At 40.5% G+C, this 19875-nt stretch overlaps 1 protein-coding gene across 4 annotated transcripts in view; it reads right to left on the bottom strand.

The window, feature by feature from the left end:
• Positions 1–19875, bottom strand: part of LOC120024140 (serine/threonine-protein phosphatase 2A 56 kDa regulatory subunit gamma isoform-like) — a 35161-nt gene that overhangs the window by 11476 nt on the left and 3810 nt on the right. Inside the window, exon 1 of one of the 4 annotated variants that reach the window (XM_038968293.1) lies at positions 12001–12202. The exons of the other annotated variants lie outside the window; for them this stretch is intronic. Within the exon in view, the coding sequence (XP_038824221.1) occupies positions 12001–12094 (94 nt within the window). The 5' untranslated portion in view covers positions 12095–12202. Of the gene's footprint in view, positions 1–12000; positions 12203–19875 lie in introns of those variants that run through there. 4 annotated transcript variants of the gene reach the window in all.

Below are 19875 nucleotides of genomic sequence, written 5' to 3'. Positions count from 1 at the left end.
TTGTAGAAACATCAAGGATGATCAAAGGAAACAGGATGCACCTGAGCTCAATTTCTAGGGTCTGAGTACTTACGTAAATAAGGTGTTTTTTATTATGTGTAATACATTTGCTAAACATGATAAAAACCTGTTTTCGCTTTGTCATTATGGGGTAGTGTGTAGATTGATGAGGAAATTGTTTTATTTAATTAACTTTAGAAGAATAAGACTAACGTAACAAAATGTGGAAAAATTCAAGGGGTCCGAACACTGTAGGTGGTGATATAATATGAAAGTGTTGATTCTTTGACTTAAGATAAAATTCACTTATGGTCATTTAACTGATGGATTAGTATTGAACTTGTGGGCATGTGCAATGCATGTGCCTTGTCATTTCTATACTGAAACAGGACTAATAAAATCTCACATTTCTCAACTAAATGTAAACCGTTTTCTCCATTTAAAATGATATTAGACATAGTAAAAGCACTCACATCTGAGGTAACGTGTGTGAGAATCATTTGATGATAACTTCATTAAAAAAAGAAAAAGGCTGATACTGGAAAGATAAGTGTGGGTTTTTCATTTTATGAGGCTAACTGTGTGGAAGAATAACAGATTTGACTTCGCCAGCTGCTACAGATTGTAACACCAGATAATGTGATTTAACCCAAAAATGTTGGTATTCATTATACTGGAAGTTACAGGTTTGCCTATACAAAACGTCAGATTTTTCAACTAACCTGGTATTGGCGATATTATCTTTCTCAATTCACGGAAACAGGAGTCTCAATGTCCATGTCCAGTTGCAGGGGGCCCATTTTAACTTAGAAAATGCTCTGTTACTAAAATAAATACATATTTGCCCCATGAAGTAAACAACGTGTACACCACCATCTTGTCTATTTCAAATATTCTCATTGTACGAGACAGGTGAGTGTCATGAAATGCAGCACTTTCATTGAGACCGGTGGGTCCACCCTAGAATTTGAAAGAGACAAGATTGCGGCGTATACATTGTTGGATTACTTCATGGAGCAAAAACAAATTTAATAACGGGGGCATTTTCTAAATTAAAATGGACCCCCTGCAACTGGACACTAACATTGAGAATCCCGTTTTGGTTAAAATCACATTATTTGGTGTGAAATCTGTAGCTAGCCTTACCCTCATAATGAAAGTAGGACTTAAGGATGACACACAGGAGACATTATTAGCAAATACCACAATCATGAGGGTGTGTAGAAAGGAATATTTGAAGGTTAATTTGATTTAATGGCAAAATACAAAAATCGCCAAATGCTGCTTGAAATAAAGTTAATATTATGTACCATCCTTGTGTGCAGTTCAAAAAGATTACCACAAGGTGTCAGGGCTAGCATCTATAATCTAGCTTTACTGTAAACAAACCACTGGCTAGATCTTGTAAGGTGGTCGATAATACACAACTAGACCAAGCTAGCGGTTCATTAAAACTACAGTATGTTTTTTTAACACTATGAAGGCCAAAGGGCTCATTTTGACCCAATATTAATGTAACATTTATCATTTCTTTTTTTTTGTCCCCACCATCCTTGACTTTTCCCTGAGTCTATTTAACACACGCATGTTAGAATTTCGATATCACAAACAGAATGTGTTATAAGCAGTTAACTTCTTATTGCTGCAGGGGCAGTATTGAGTAGCTTGGATGAAAGGTGCAGAGAGGTGCCCAGAGTAACCGGCCCGCTCCTCAGTCATAGTTGCTAATATATGCAAATTATTATTATTATTGGATAGAAAACACTCTGAAGTTTCTAAAACTGTTTGAATTATTTATGTGCGTATAACAGAACTCATATGGCAGGCAAAAACCTGAGAAGAAATCCAACCAGGAAGTGAGAAATCTGAGGTTGGTAGATTTTCAACTCATCACCTATTGAAACAGTAGTATATGGATCTGTTTGCACTTCCTACGGCTTCCACTAGATGTCAACAGTCTGTAGAACCTTGAATGAAGCTTCTACTGTGATGTGGGGCTGAATGAAAGGGGAATGAGTCAGTGGTCTGGCAGAGAGCCAGGTCCTGGTCACGCGCATTCCACATGATATCGACTTAAGTTCCATTACTTCTATAGACACAAAGTAATTCTCCGGTTGGAACGTTATTGAATATTTATGATACATCAACAACATCCTAAACAACATCCTAAAGATTGATTCTATACTTAGTTTGACCAGTTTATTCAACCTGTAATATAACTTTAAGTTTTTGTCCGATTTAAGCCTGGACCTGCACGAGCGTTTGGATTGGTGTACTAAATGCACTAACAAAAGTAGCTACTTGGACATAAATGATAGACATTAACGAACAAAACGAACATTTGTGGAAGTGGGAGTCCTGGGAGTGCATGCCGACAAAGATCAGCAAAGTGAAGATTTATAATGCTTTTTATGAGTTTTGTTGACTGCACAATTTGGCGGGTAACTGTATGGCTTACTTTTGTGGCTGAACGCTGTTCTCAGATTATTGAATATTGTGCCGTAATATTTTGCCGTAAAGATTTTTTTAAATCTGACACAGCGGTTGCATTAAGAACAAGTGTATCTTTAATTCTATGTCAAACATGTATCTTTCAAAGTTTATGATGAGCATTTATGTTATTTGACGTGGCTCTCTGCAATTTCTCCTGATATTTTGGAGGCATTTCTGAACATGGCACCAATGTAAACTGAGGTTTTTGGATATAAATATGAACTTAAATCGAACAAAACAGATTTGTATTGTGTAACATGAAGTCCTATGAGTGTCATCTGATGATCAAAGGTTAGTGATTCATTTTCTCTATTTCTGCTTTTTGTGACTCCTATCTTTGGCTGGAAAAATAGCTGTGTTTCTGTGATTTAGCGGTGACCTAACATAACCGTTTGTGGTGCTTTCACTGAATAGCCTATTTGAAATCAAACACTTTGGTGGGATTAACAACAAGATTACCTTTAAAATGGTATAAGATACATGTATGTTTGAGGAATTTTAATTATGAGATTTCTGTTGTTTGAATTTGGCGCCCTGCACTTTCACTGGCTGTTGTCATATCATCCCGTTAACGGGATTGCAGCCATAAGAAGTTAAGAGGACATGTCAATCGAAACATCACATGCAGGTAAAACGGTTACATTTATATATAGTATCAGAAAGAGTATATTCTGGAGATTTCCAAAACACTTACCATTGCCAAATAACTCAATATGTTCCATGCGCTCCACAAGTGAGCACACGGCAACAAACAACATACAGTAAAACTAATGAAAATGGTAGTTTAGATTTTTTTTATTTTTTATTATGTTACCCAAGACCTTCATAAACACAAGCAAAATATTATTCTCCCCGTAGCATACATGAAATGTATTTATTACTATTAGAATGTTGAGTAAAAATGACTCCTCATTGGCCTCAAGAGAGGGTACAAAGAGACCAGACTTTTCTAGTGTTAATAGAAACTAAGTGGGAAATACACCTGGGCAAAATATAGTTGCATTTGAGGAAGCAGACGAAGAGCTGAGTGACAGATTGACGAGGTGTGGATAGCAAGCAGCAGTAAATACCCCACTAACTTTTGATGGAAACAATGTGGCCGTCACACTAGCTCTGTGGTGTTATTTGCTGTGCTAATCAATTAAAAACACTATCGCAACACATCACACCCAAGTATCATGATAATATCGTATCGTGAGGTCCCTGGCATTTCCCAGCCCTAAAGTACAACACGTGTGCTTAAAACACAGATTGTTTTGCCACAATGCAATATGTAGACTTCACCTTTCTTGTGCTACTGCAATATCCTTAGTTACAACAGAGAAGGTTGTAGCCTAAATCCCCCTACAAAACATATTTATTTTTGGAAGGTCAAATCAAATAGCCGCTGGGTTTTTATTTTTGCTGTTCAGAAATATGAGGCAGAAACATAGGCTACATCATGTTGATCAAATTGGTTGAAGGTTCAGAAGACGGTGAGTAAAGAGAGAAACGTGAAGGGGGAGGTTGAGCAGCAGATACATAAGAAATGTGGAGGGGGAGGGTGGGCAGCAGTTTCCTTAAAAAAAAGTGTAAAATAACATGCACAGAACGGGAATGAGCAAATGATTGATACTCTAATAGTACGCAGTCTCAGACCCTGAGGCATTCCTGACAACAGTGCTTGCGGAACGAATACAAAATGTCAAACGTTTTCAATCATGCTCCAGGAGAACAGAGCGTGACAGCCACCACAAAACCATTAACTCACAAATAGCCACTCGTTATCAGTCTCCTTTTTCTGGATGAAGGCTCACCTCACGTAGATAGCTAGCTATTGCACACTCATCATTGCCGAGCAGCAGCCTTCTGTGCACTTTGCATGTGATGACCGACCACAAAAAACAGCCGGACAGAAATCAAGGTTTAGAACAAAGCAGCCTCATACACTACACAGCCATTCCAATCTGCAGAGGACACGGATGCAGTCTGACATGGGTCTCCCATGCCCTCAGACAGTGCATTCTGGTAAACCACTCAGAATGTTGCTTTTAACCTGTTCATGTACACAAATGTTTTTTTCTTTATGAAATGTCTGCCATTCATTTTTTTGCAACTTGTCAGCGTAGGTTAGTGCTTTACTGACCCACCTGTATCTGACTACTTCTATCTGTGCATCACCATCACCACTGAGACAGGCAAGAGACCAGGAGTGCTGCTCTAGGATCAGTTGTGCCTTTTAGATCATAAATGTATGGACAGTGGGACCCGATGATAGATCAGCACTTGATACATACGGCCGCAGATGACAATTCTAATCCAACAGATAGCAATACCCAGGGAAGTTGTTGTTTTTGGCCAAACTACACTCGCATGATGGGTAGCCTAACCATGCCTGGCTAGCTTAGACTTGAAGATTCATTTAAGTACCCAGAACTAAAACGCCTTGGCTTTAGCTCATAGTAATGCGATCTTGAGTTCGATACAATGCCATGACAGTTATCCAAGATGGAACCCTGTTCTGTTCATTAGGCTACACACACACCAGTTAATGGATATCAAGGCATCTACACTACCCTACCTATGTATTTGGAGAGTGACACTAATATTTAAATATGGCTCTAAACTCCAGAATTTAGGATTTTCATACATCAGTGCTTTACTGTTTAGAAATGAAAGCACTTTATACATCTAGTCCCCCATTTGAAAATGTCGTAAGTATTTATTAAAGAAGTCAAAAGTGTATTATTTGGTCCCATATTCCTTGCACACAATGACTATCAAGCGTGTGACTCTACAAACTTGTTTGGTGCATTTAAAGCTTGTTTTGGTTGTGTTTCAGATTATGTTTTGTCCAATAGGAAGTGAACGATAAATAATGGTGTCATTTTAATTGTATGTAAGCATGAATGTGGTTCGTACCATGAATACGGATAACAATGACAATCGTGAATGGTGATGAGTGAGAAAGTTACAGCGGGACCCTGGAGGCAGGTAGCCTAGCGGTTAAGAGCATTGGGCCAGTAACCTAAAAGGTCAGTACTTATTGCGCAAAACATGCCCCAAAACAGAATTAAAACAAACTGCGAATGTATCCAACGAGTTTGTGGAGTCACAAGCTTGATGTAGTCATTGCGTGCTAGGAATATGGTACACTAACATGCTGACCAGACCGTGTGCCATTGCACGCATGTTGATTTTGCCCACCCCCAACAGACGCGATCAGGACACGCAGGTTGAAATATCAAAACAAACTCTGAACCAACTATTTAAATTTGGGGACAGGTCGAAACACATTAAACATTCATGGCAATTTAGCTAGCTAGCTTCTTATGGCTGCAAGCCCTAAGTCGGGCTCAATATGACAACAGCCAGTCCAAGTGCAGGGCGCGAAATTCAAAAGATATTTTTTTGAAATATTTAACTTTCACACATTAACAAGTCCAATACAGCAAATGAAAGATAAACATCTTGTGAATCCAGCCAACATGTCCGATTTTTTAAATGTTTTACAGCGAAAACACCACGTATATTTATGTTAGCTCACCACCAAATACAAAAAAGCACAGACATTTTTCACAGCACAGGTAGCTTGCACAAAACCAACCAAACTAACCAAGAACCAACCAAACTAACCAAGAAACAACTTCATCAGATGACAGTCTTATAACATGTTATACAATAAATCTATGTTTTGTTCGAAAAATGTGCATATTTGAGGTATAAATCATAGTTTTACATTGCAGCTACCATCACAGCTACCATCACAAATAGCACCGAAGCAGCCAGAGTAATTATAGAGACCAACGTGAAATACCTAAATACTCATCATAAAACATTTATGAAAAATACATGGTGTACAGCAAATGAAAGACAAACATCTTGTGAATCCAGCCAATATTTCAGATTTTTTAAGTGTTTTACAGCGAAAACACAATATAGCATTATATTAGCTTACTACAATAGCCAACCACACAACAGCATTGATTCAAGGCAACAGTAGCGATAGCGACAAAACCAGCAAAAGATATTAATTATTTCACTAACCTTCATCAGATGACAGTCCTATAACATTATATTACACAATACATATGGTTTGTTCGAAAATGTGCATATTTAGAGCTGAAATCCGTGGTTATACATTGTGAAAACGTAGCAACTATTTTCCAGAATCTCTGGATATATTTCTGACACTCACCTATTCTGACCAAATAACTAATCATAAACTTTACTAAAAAATACTTGTTGTACAGCAAATGATAGATACACTAGTTCTTAATGCAATCGCCGTGTTAGAATTCTAAAAATAACTTTAGTACGACATGCTGCTTACGTTATAGCGAGACAGCGCCCAAAATAAGAGCGGAATATACGTCTAAACATTTGACAGAAATACGAAATAACATCATAAATGGGTCCTACTTTTGTTGAGCTTCCATCAGAATCTTGCACAGGGGGTCCTTTGTCCAGAACAATCGTTGTTTGGTTTTAGAATGTCCTTTTTCCCTCTCGAATTAGCAACCAAAGCTAGCTAAGTGGCGCGAAGCTGTCCATCGTCACCAAACGCAGAGAACGGAACACGCCAAAACTCCCGAAAAAATGTCAATAATCTGATAAAACTATATTGAAAAAACACTTTACGATGATATTATCACATTTATCAAATAAAATCAAAGCCGGAGATAGACGTCTATAACGAAAGCTTTTCAGAAGCCAATACTGATGTCCTTCCTGCGCCTTCCTGAACAAAGGAAATTGGGGTCATGTCATTCCAAGACCTCTCTTTTGACCATAGATATAGCTAGACACCCCATTTCACAGCCTATTGACATCTAGTGGAAGGCGTATTAAGTGCATGTATACTAATAGATTTCAAGCAAATGAATAGGGAGGCCCTGGAACAGAGCCTCGATTTCAGATTTTTCACTTTCTGACAGGAAGTTTGCTGCAAAATGAGTTCTGTTTTACTCACAGATATAATTCAAACGGTTTTAGAAACTTGAGTGTTTTCTATCCAATAGTAATAATAATATGCATATTCTACGAGCAAGAATTGAGTACGAGGCCGTTTGAAATGGGCACCTTTCATCCAAGCTACTCAATACTGCCCCTGCAGCCATAAGAAGCTAGCTTGCTATTGCTAGCAAATTTGTCCTGGGATATAAACATTGGGTTGTTATTTTACCTGAAATGCACAAGGTCCTCTACTCCAACAATTAATACACAGATAAAAGGGTACACAGTTTTTAGTAATCTATCCTCCTTCTTCTTCTTTGGACTTTATATGGCAGTTGGAAACCAACTATAAGGTGCATTACCACTACCAACTGGACTGGAGTGTGGACCTCAGTTCATCTTTCAATCACCCACGTGGGTATATGCTCCTAAAAACCAATTAGGAGATGAGTGGTGGGGACTTGCAGCGCATCAAGCTTCACATATAGAACCAAGTTATATTTTAGTGCGTGGCTATGCAGATGCACACGAGCAGTGTGGGTGCAATGATTGAATAACATGTACAGTACCAGTCAAAAGGTTTGGAAAAGCATTGAGGTGAAGCTGGTTGAGAGAATGGCTACTTTGAATTCTCAAATATATTTTGATTTACACTTGGTTACTACATTTTTGGTTACTACATGATTCCATGTTATTTCTTCGTTTTGATGTCTTCACTATTATTCTACAATGTAGAATATAGTAAAGATAAATAAAAACCCTGAAATGAGTAGATGTCCAAACTTTTGACTGGTGTACTTTTATTTTGCAACACTCGCGGTGTGGTCCGTATGTGAAATTTGTCCAAACACTTACGACTTCTTTAAAAATGGGGCACTAGATATATAAATTGCTGTCAGATATTTATGACAATACCATTAAATAAAAAGGTGACAATCTGTACAGTCACCTCATGAAACATTTAATGTCAATTCCTAAATGCTGGAATAGAGAATAGCATCACTGTCCAAACACATATGTAGGGGAGTGAATAGAGATATGCTGGATATAGGCTAAGCCCTAACACTAAAACAAATGAGAGATACTGAGGAGGGAGACTGAACATCCAACAATAATGTCACACCAAGCACACAAATTTATCACAGAGGGGAAGAAGAAAAAACTGCCTGGCAATCTCAGATTTTCCCAGTTCCCACAGCATGACCAAGAGGCTGTGACCGAAATGGTACCCTTTTCCCTATGGAATTGGATACTTTTTTACTAGAACCCATTTTTCTGACGCAACCCCATAGAAAATCCTGAAGAAAAGGTTGCGCAAACTGGGACGGGAGCTGTTGATCATAGAGCACAGCAAATCTCGAGCATTCCACTCAAATTGTAATAATTTGCATATGAAATGTGAGTAGTGCACCAACCCTAGTGATTGGCCAAACTGGAAAATTCCATAACATAACTAGGCCTAAACCTGTGTTTTTGTGTTTTCACAAAGTAAAAATACACTACCTGACAGCCCTGTTCTAACATGTCCCTGTCGATCTCCTGTTTCCCAACGCTGCTCCTGCTATGGTACATGCTGTTTCAGGTGTGTTGAGGCACATGTTACTCTAACACGCGTGTCCCATGATCCTCCATGCCTACCGTACCCCTGCTCCCCTTACAACAGCACTAGGGTTTCTCAACACGCCTAAAACATTAAGGGACGCGCTGTGGCGTGCGCCACACACAGCGTGCAAGCATGGGCGCATGACCTTTATGCCCACACAGGCATTTACAGTTTAAGAGAAAGCATCTGAACATTTGACGGGTGTAAAAGGCAAGAGATCTAGGATCCGCTTCATCAGAACTCCCAGTGAACACAAGCACATCTGAAGGGTGGTTGTTGCACAGACCCAGAATCAGCCAAGTAACTTGCGGTGAAAAGTGTGTTGAAAACACTTAACTCCAGTAGCAAGCTTAAATTGGGTCTCTGCAACAGCCCCGTAGTGTGGCTAGAAGTGCCTGCTCTCAATACTTTAGGCCAAGATGAAAGTGTGGAGTGCTCTCCCTAAACAAACTGCTTTGAATCTTTGCACCATTTTGATGCCAAATAATGGCATACATGCATTTCTCATGACTAGGTATAGTAACAAGTCCCCACCTCGAAGCCAAAATGTCAGTGTCACTGCTGCAGTGTCTCACTAAACTACTCGCAACAGTGCCAGTGGACATTAGCTTCTATGGATATTTGAACGAGTGCTGATGCTTAATGTATTAACCCCCAAAAAAAGTAATGACATCTGGAGGCAGCAGGTCACAGGTGTCTTAGCATAATCTACAGTACTAGTCAAAAGTCTGGACATACCTACTCATGCAAGGGTTTTTATTTTTTAATATATTCTACATTGTAGAACAATGACAAAGACATTAAAATTATGCAATAACATATGGAATTATGTAGCAACCAAAAACAGGTTAAACAAATCAAAATAATGTTCAATTTTAGAATCTTCGAAGTAGCCACCTGTTGCCTTGATAACAGTTTGCACTCTTGGCATTCTCTCAAGCAGCTTCACCTGGAATGCTTTTCCAACCGTCTTGAAGGAGCTCCCACATATGTTGAGCACTTGTTGGCCGCTTTTTCGTCACTTTGCGGTCCAACTCATCCCAAACCATCTCAATTAGGTTGAGATCGCGTGATTGTGACAGCCAGGTCATCTGATGCAGCACTACATCACTCTCCTTCTTGGTCAAATAGCCCTTACACAGCCTGGAGGTGTGTTGGTCATTCTCCTGTTGAAAAACAAATGATAGTCCCACTAAGCGCAAACCAGGTGGCATGGCGTATCGCTGCAGAATGCTGTGGTAGCCATGGTGGTTAAGTGTACCTTGAATTCTAAATAAATCGCAGACAGTACCACCAGCAAAGCCCCCTCACACCTCCATGCTGCACCGTTGTAACCACACATGCCGAGAATATCCGTTCACCTACTCACAAAGACACAGCGGTTGGAACCAAAAATCACTAATTTGCACTCAAACCAAAGGACAGATTTCCAACAGTCTAATGTCCATTGCTCGTGTTTCTTGGCCCAAGCAAGTCTCTTCTTATTATTGGTGTCCTTTAGTAGTGGTTTCTTTGCAGCAATGCGACCACGACGGCCTGATTCAGGCAATCTCCTCTGAACAATTGATGTTGAGATGTGTCTGTTACTTGAACTCTAAAGCATTTATTTGGGCTGCAATTCCTCAGGCTGGCAAATCTAATGAACTTATCCTCTGCAGCAGAGGTAACTCTGGATCTTCCTTTCATGTGGCGGTTCTCATGAGACCAGTTTCATCGTAGCGCTTGATCGTTTTTGCGAACACACTTGAAGAAACTTGTCTGAAATTTTCCAGATTGACTGACCAGGTCTTAAAGTAATGGACTGTCATTTCTCTTTGCTTATTTTACCAAATAGGGATATCTTCTGTATACACCCCTGAAATAAATTCCACAAATTAACTTTTAACAAGGCACACATGTTAATTGAATTGCTTTCCAGGAGACAACCTCATGAAGCTGGATGAGAGAATGTCAAGTGTGCAAAGCTGTTATCAAGGCAAAGGGTGGCTATTTGAAGAATCTCAAATATATATTTTTGTTTTAACACTTTGGTTACTACATGATTCCAAATGTTATGTCATAGTTTTGATGGTCTTTGCTATTATTTTACAATGTAGAAAACAGTAAAAGTAAAGAAGAACCCTTGAATGAGTAGGTGTCCAAACTTTTTACTGGTACTGTATGTGCATAATAAAACGAGATTAGTGTAGTGTCCCCATCAGCACATTGTTTATAGATGCCATACTTTTACTCATATTGCAACGAGGAAACTGTTGTTTCTTCAAAACAGAAAACCAAACAGGATTATTACAGGAGACAATGACAGCAGATACACACTGACTTGAAGTGTTCATCTCTGTTTATGTGTAGCCTACATTTAACAGGGGGCAATTTATGTTGATATCTACGGTGTTCCGATACATTCAACCCAGCAGCAAAATGACATCAATTAATTAATCTCAAAAGTCACGCACACAATAGTCTGCGTCTGCTACTGTTGTACTAATTTTCCCCTTCAACGCTACGGTGTAACACTGAGGGGACGTATGAAAAATTAAGAAACCATTTCCACTGCGAGGGGAGGACTGCAAGACAGAACACAGCCAAAGGGCCCTGCCGCTTTAGGGTAACACCAAACACACGCAAACGGCTGTGACCTCACTTCCTTTGACGTCAGCAGTCTTGGTGGGGGATGGGAGAGGCAGAAGGCAGTAAAACTAGCCCCCTTCCCATCACTGTCTCTCACTAAGCGATCCTAGTTTTCATAGGACAAACACGCACAACCTTTTCCTGCTCCAAATACACCCCAGTTACGCAGACAAAGATAAGACACCCTTCCCTGTCTCCTAAAGCAGGCTTTACTCTCATAACTGTTTAACTCCAAAGTACACAAAAAAGCGACAGATGGTAAATCGCAACATTCTTGTCCACCTCCCCCTAACACACACACACACACAGAGAGAAAAAGCCAGCCAGCTAGCGTTGCTCACCTCTAAAATGCATGAGGGCCACGGGCTGGAAAGGCCCATTTGAGTTTGGTGCATCCAGAATCATCGCACTGGCAGCTCTAGTACATGTCAACATCTAGGAGCTGGGGTAGAAGAGAGGATAGCGATAGCCCAGGCTAAGTCGAGGAGCCAGCCTCCATTTTAGCATCAAACACTCAGAGCAGAAAATAAAGCTCTGCCCTGCTGCTGGAGGGAACAGGCTAGTTAGTGATGTCATCCCTCTAGGAAGGAGCCCGATTGGCCAACCTGGGTCACATGGGGAAGGCTGTCAGAATGCATAACAATGAGGCAGGGGATTGGCTAGTGGGGTGAGGCAGGGGATTGGCTGGTGGGCTGGGGCAGGACCTTTGCTGTGATTGGAGCAGAGGCAGGAGGTCTGGCTAAGTGAGGCACACCTAACCTTTCCCCTCATTTATTTTTTATTTCCCTCTCAGGCTCACACACACACACACACTAGTCTACCCTACAATAAATGACATTTCCAACAAGAAGAGTTTTTGGCTTATCCTAATACATATCACCTCCCTTATCTTCACTCTAGGAAAAGCACAGAGAGTCCATTTATACATCATAGAAAGTAGGTCAGTTCTATACACACGGACATTTTTAGGCTCTCTTTTCTGGCCTTTCTGTAGCCACAACACCTGGATTTCCCCTCAAACAACATAACACAATGACACAGTGAACGATTAGAGATGTGAAAAATAACCAACACTTGAAGGGAAGCATTGATTATCATTCAGTAAAAGGCTGTTATAAACACAGAATTCACTGCTGACGTGTGTGTGTGTGTGTGTGGACAGATGGCCCAGGTGTGAGAGAAACAGGAAGGCACGATTATACAAAAAACAGGAAGCCAGTGAGCGAGTGGGCTCTGCCTCAGCTGCTCTCCCAGAGTGAGTGAGCAGTTACAGTGCTTAACACCAACGCAATGTCCCCATCTGCACCACATAGTGCACACACAGCAATGGCTCACATCCGTCTATTGTTCTTAGTCGTGTGTGTGTGTGTGCCAGACTTTTCTGCTTTATAAGACTTTGACACAAGTGTAGACTGACTAACCACGTTCATTGTAAGAGCCAAGTTTCACGTTTTTAAATGTCACATGCACAATTACAGCGAATTGCCTTTCTTGCTCGTGCTTTCCCAACAATGCAGTAATCAATATCTGTAGTACTATAAAAAAAATATTAAAAAAAGTTAAACAAAAACATGAGAAATAGAAATAAAAGCTTGACAAAGTAAGCTACAGTATATACAGGTTCAGTTCCAATACCATATTTACAATGTGCAGGGACACTGGAGTGATAGAGGTTGATACTGTATGTATGTATAGGGCTAAGGTGACTACGCATCAGGATATGATAAACAGAGTAGCATCAGTGTATATGATGACTGCATGCGAGTGTGTGAGCAAATTGAGTGTGTTGGAGCGTCAGTGTGACTATGTGCGAGTGTGTGTAGTGTGCGCGTATGGAGTGAGTGTGCATAGAGAAAATAAAATAGAAGAGTCGATGTATTCCTCCTACTGTGGTTGATGACCTAAATCCTTTAGGTGAAGTTAGTCATAGTGCATCCAGTGAACAGAAAACACCCCAACTCTAAGCGGGACTCCTTGGCTTTGTTTGTAGCAGGTAAAACAGAACTTGACCAGTCAGGTTAGCTGCTGAATGTTTTCAGTCTGAACTTTGTAGGTCCTGGGCTGGGTGGCTACAGGAAGGTGTGAGGAAGCATTGATGTTGCTATTGACTCATTTCTCAAGTTATTGATAGAGACCTGCAGCCTTGTCCTTTGTTAACTACATTTGGAGCTCCATCTGTTCTGCCCAGTCTCACCAAATATAAAGCAGATGTTGTAGCACTCGCATATCATGGACAGATTTGAATCAATTGGAAATCCTCCAAACCAGTCCACTCACTATCATCCCACTGTCTAGTCATGGGGCATTCTCCTGTCTGAAGAGCTGTTGTTCTTCTGATACAGACCAAATAAGCGCACGCCTGCGTGAACGAACACACTTTCTCTCCATCGGTCTGCGGTTATCCTATAAACTCTACTTTGGCACACGCAACCGGGCTCCAGTTATTTATAAACTCACGCTAGCCTCTACATCTGTGCAGAACGACGGGGTTGATCTTGTGACTCACTCTGGCTATTAACGTTAACAATGTCTGTTTTGTAGCGATTTCAAAGAGGAGTCAACGACAGGAATTGAAGACTGAGACCACTGACCCTCGAGGTTCTATTGACCTCGATTACTGAACTTGAAGCTATTTATCATCCAGCCAAGTCATAGTGGATAAAGTTCACTGTGAGACCACAGTTCCCATTCCCCCCAACAGAGGGAGACAGAGCGTGAGAAACTGTATCCCTCCCAGGACAGTTCCTCTTTTCACACTATCACCAGCTGTTTGTTCATTCACTACCTTTTGGCAAACACTTGCAGCTGGAGAGTTGAGGTGATTTTTTTATATATTTTTTTAAAGGCACCTATCTGATACGCTGTGGTGTTGCTGTCCCCGAAAATAGCATGTTTGTCTTGCTTATCAATTATCCTGCGCCCGTGGCATAGCTCTTTTCAAGCATTAAATCAGCACATGAACACAGTGCATACTGCATCTTCCACTCAGCAATAATGTGAGGTGGTATCAGGCATCTTTTCCTGCCTATAGACTGCTGTCCAAAAGAGGCACTTACTAAAATAAATAACTTTCCAAAAGCAGCACTCTACTACTTCACTGCCTGTCAGGGCAGGACCACTGATAACATCCATGGCCCATGGGACAATACTTGGAGAAGCCCTCTTGTTGCTGGGCCGCTGGACGTGCCCAGCTGTTATCACGAATCAAAGCTTATGGAATGTGTTGTAAAGACCATAGTAAAACCAAGATAAAAGGTCTCGCATGATCAGAGAGAACAGCGCTTTGTGTCTGACAAAGTAGGCTGTCCAGTGTTTCCCCTGTATTAAAATTTAGCAGCGGTGGCTCTAAAGAGACAAGCTTTTAAACGGATACTCGTTAGCTCAAATGACTTGAAGTCTTTAAGAACAGCTAGCATGTCAATGCGCTAACGCTAGAAGCAATTCACTAACCCTAGCAGCCATGCACCCCTCATACCATTGCCACCGTTGCTGAAAAAAATCCCAGGGGGAAGCACTGCGGTCTGACAGAAGACATAGGGAAGAATGAGAGGTGAATACAGGTCATGACACCATATCACTGCTGAGGTAGCTGGCTTGGTTGGTAACTGTAACAAGGCAAATGTGGTGTGTGTGTGTGTGTTCGGCTGAATTGTCGCCAAAGCGCCAGTCTAGACTGAGTTGAAGCCAGATAGCGGCTCTCCACTTTGCCCTAGAGAGGTTTGGTGGTTCAGGTCATGGTAGATTAGCATGGAGAGGATCCACTCAGTGGTCCAAACACAGCTACATTAAAACTCTAGAAGCTCCTAAACACTAACTTTATTATGGACTCTGCAAGACTGCATCATCTCTCCTGTAAAATCCGCTGGATTTGCACATTGTGCACTTTCCACATCTTTAAAAGTTTGGCCATGGAGAGCCAACTTAATGCCAGTCACTCAAAGTAGTAACATGATAGCATAGCATTGGATATGCATCTGCCAGTGCTGACATTTTCCATGAGGAGCAGGGGATGAGAGGTGGGTTGCAGTTTTACACTGTAGCTCCCTGCCAGCCACCCGCTTATCTAGGCACTGGCAGCATCCTGAAACACAAGGACCCGCAGCATTAAAGCCTTATCTCTGGATTTTCCCTAAATATAGACACTTGGGTTAAATCAAGCACAGTCAGTCACTTACATTCAATGTTACCATGGCTTGCGCAACACCGTGGTGGTGCGTTTTATAGCAGGGCAGTGTGGATGTTCAGACACACACACACAGAGAGAGAGAGAGAAGAGAGGGAGAGACACGGTGTGATTTACGTCAGATAAGAACGCAAGCAGACTTTTGGAGATGGCAGGCAGCTATGCTAAGGCTGAACTTAAAGGCTAAGCCAAGGCCAGGGGACATGCATCAGTAGGGTGGGCTGGGAAACCAAACCTTACCAAGCCTATACATGGTTCTGTCCTGAGAGACTAGTTGACTAGAGTCAATCAAAAGTGGTTCAAAAGGGTTGGGCAATCTTATGTTAGTATCGGATATTGAAGATGGTCACGACATCGTGATGTGACAGACGATGTATAGCCCATTTCAACTTGACCAGCACCACGCAGTAAGGAGCTGACCGGGCAGCGCACAGCAGGGCCATGCCAAGTGGCCTATTCCTTTGCTACAGCCTGCATAACCTATTATTTCAAGATGTTAAACAATTTACAGAATGCAAGAGAACAATGTAAACAGATGTAAGATTTATACCAAGCAGTGCAAAATGTCCAGTCAGAAAGAAAAAAAATCCACCCCCCCAATGTTGGAAGATCTGGGTCATATAGCCAAAAAGCCTAATTTGGTATTTTCTCTCCATTAGATATGAATATGACTTCGGTTTTTATGCATGCTGGCTTTCTACCGCTGCGCTACCTCATGATCAAACAATGAATTATCTAACGGAGTTCTAGGCTATATAAAGAAAGTTAAGTTGTTTTTGAATAACATAAAAACATGATAGGCCTAAGGTAATGAGAGAGGTAGAACAAACAAGAGCAAGATAGACAAATCAAAAGATAGTTTCAACAAACCTTACAGTTGAAAGCCTAGTCTATTATAAAATAAATTATTCATGCACCCCTCATTGCTGTTGTGAACCAAATGGCCAAAAGCCAAATCCTAATAATTAAAAACAGCCTATCAAAAGCATTAAGTTAGTTATGAAAAGTAATTCTCAAATAAGCTATTCTAATAAAGTGTTTAATGTCCTAAAGTTGCAGCTTTCAAAATGGGAACAATTGTGAAAGTCAGAGTCTACAGGTGATTCTCTCTCACAGCTTTATTTTGAATGACAAATATTACAGGCAACAAGAAGTAAAATTGAGCAAACAAGATCAAGATGGAAAAATCTAATGAGAAGTCAAAAGATACAGCTGAGTAAAGCTTAAGAAAAGACATATGTAGAGTAGACCTATTTCCATTGCCTATTGTTAGCAATGTAGGCTACAACGTATAGAAGCCCAGGCCTAATAAGAATGTAAAATTAGTCAGTGATGTGAATTATTTAATAATTATCCAGTTCTGGGGACAGCAGAGTTGCGTGCTCTGCAGCCGGGAACCTTGATGATTTTAGCTGCCCCCCCCCCCCCTCTCTAATTAATAAATAAATAAATAAATATACACAAACCTATTAAAAAGATTTTAGTGAGTTACAATTCATAAAAGGACATGCATTAGGCCCTAATCTGTGGATGTCACAAGACTGGGAACACAGATATGCATCAGTTGGTCACAAAAAAAATAAAAAGTAGGTGCGTGGATCAGAAACCAGTCAGTATATGGTGTGTCCATCATTTGCCTCATGCAGCGTGAAACATCTCCTTCAGAGTTGATCAAGCTGTTGATTGTGGCCTGTGGAATGTTGTCCCACTCTTCAAAAAGGTTGTGCGAAGTTGCTGGATATTGGCAGGAACTGGAACACACTGTCGTACACGTCAATCCAGAGCACCCCAAACATGCTCAATGTGTGAAATGTCTGGTAAGTGTGCAGGCCATGGAAGAACAGGGACATTTTCAGCTTATAGGAATTGTGTACAGATCCTTGTGACATGGGGCTGTGCATTATCATGCTGAAACTTGCAATGCCGGTGGTTGAATGGCACGACAATGGGCCCTCAGGATCTCATCACAGTATCTCTGTGCATTCAAACTGCCATCGATAAAATGCAATTGTGTTCGTTGTTCTTAACTTATGCCTGCCCATAACCCCACCATGGGCCACGCTGTTCACAATAGCAAACCTCTCGCACACACAACACCATACAAGTGGTCTGCAGTTGAGAGGCCGGTTGGACATACTACCAAATTCTCTAAAAACGACGGAGGCAGCATATGGTAGAGGAATGAACATACCATTCTCTGGCAACATCTCTGGTGGACATTCCTGCAGTCAGCATACCAATTGCATGCTCGTTCAAAACTTGAGATATGTGGCATTGTGTTGTATGACAAAACAGCACATTTTAGAATGGCCTTTTATTGTCCCCATCACAAGGTGCACCTGTGTAATGATCATTCTGTTTAAATCAGCTATGCCACAACTGTCAGGTGGATGGATTACCTTGGCAAAGGAGAAATGCTCACTAACAGGGACGTAAACAAATTTGTGCACAACTTGAGAAATAAGCTTATGTGCGTATGTAACATTTCAGCAAACTTGTATTTCAGCTCATAAAACCAACACTTTACATGTTGCGTTTATATTTTTGTTCAGTGCAGATAATCTGCTTTTACCTATAGAGTGAACAGTGACACAAAATAGGTCTTTGAAAAAACTGTTTAGAGCTAGGCGATATGGCCTAAAAATAATCTAGATTTTTTTAAACTTTCGAACGATTCACAATATCTTGACTTTAATGTTCTCTAAATAAGCTTTGCTGTACAATTAAAATGTAAAATACACTGCATTTCAAACAGTCAGCAATAATCTAAAGTAATTCAGGGCCTGTGAAATGATACCCAACCTAAATATAAGCCTTCCAGAACCATAATACCTTGGAATAATTTAATCAAAATAGTTTAACCTGTCTTTTTTGCAATAGTCACTGATCTGGCTTTCAAGTCAGTCTATGAAAATGCCCTTTGTTACAAATTTAACCAAAACTATGCATAATGCACATTCACTAATAATGACTAACTTCTTGTTGCAGGTGTTTTAGAAAAGTAACACAGGTCTCAAACAATCTTAAAGCTCATGTACTAGTGAGTAGCCAGCTAATCTGTATATGTCAAGTTTAGCCAATAATTTCATCTATTTGCTAGCTAACAAGGCAGAGCAGTTGAATTGTTATGAACTCACTTCTGTGTCTCCCCAACTGTTTAAACAGCATATTAGCCTGTCCACTTTGTTCAGATGTTGAAATTAAAAGCTTATTTCTAAGAACGAGTTGCCAATTCCTTACATAAAATTGTGTTTTATGTTTATTGCACATTTATTAAACAGAATAGACAGCTAGTATAACAGTCATTGGCTAAAATGCAGCTAGTGGTACCACAACGCTGCGCGCAACAAACCACGAATTCATTTTCCAGAAGCAATGTTCATTGATGCTCCCATTTGAGTAGTTTCTGCTGAGCGCAATTTCAGTAGTTGAAAAATAAAAAGGGTCTCGTTAGAGGTTCACTTCTCCTCTATTACAGTAAAATAATGTCTCCATTTGTTTCGGTGTCTATTTGACCAATTATGTTAGACCAAACCTCAAATAGCAAGTTGAAACCGCTTGTCAGAGGAAGAAGTGATCTTTGTTGCTGTGAGTGGCAGGTTAGAGGCTTGGTGTGTGTGTGTAAACAAAGAGGAAGAGGCAAAGCGAGAGGTTTCAATCTCACCAAAATCTGCACAAAATAAGCCCAATGCATTTCTATGGGCTTATTTTGGACCTAAGCTTGCCGCCACCCTTCCCGCCTTTGGGACAACAACTTCCATTGTTAGGGCGGAGACATGAGCATCTCGTCATTATATACAGATCTCTGGCGTAAATGGGAAGGTGCATGCCACAGAAGGAACGAAGGAGGCGAGACCAAAAACATGTGAACAACATGTGAACAAGCGGCTCATAAAAAAATATAAAAATAAACTTGATTCTTGCAATACAGGCATTTGAAATATCATCAAAAACTCATTATTTATTTAACTCGATATATCTCCCAGCCCCAAATAGCCTAGGCTAGTAGTGGCGTATTACGCAGTCATACTTT

This window comes from Salvelinus namaycush, chromosome 29 (genome assembly GCF_016432855.1).
Source record: "Salvelinus namaycush isolate Seneca chromosome 29, SaNama_1.0, whole genome shotgun sequence".
Lineage (NCBI taxonomy): Eukaryota > Metazoa > Chordata > Actinopteri > Salmoniformes > Salmonidae > Salvelinus > Salvelinus namaycush.
This window is presented reverse-complemented; position numbering and strand designations above follow the sequence as displayed.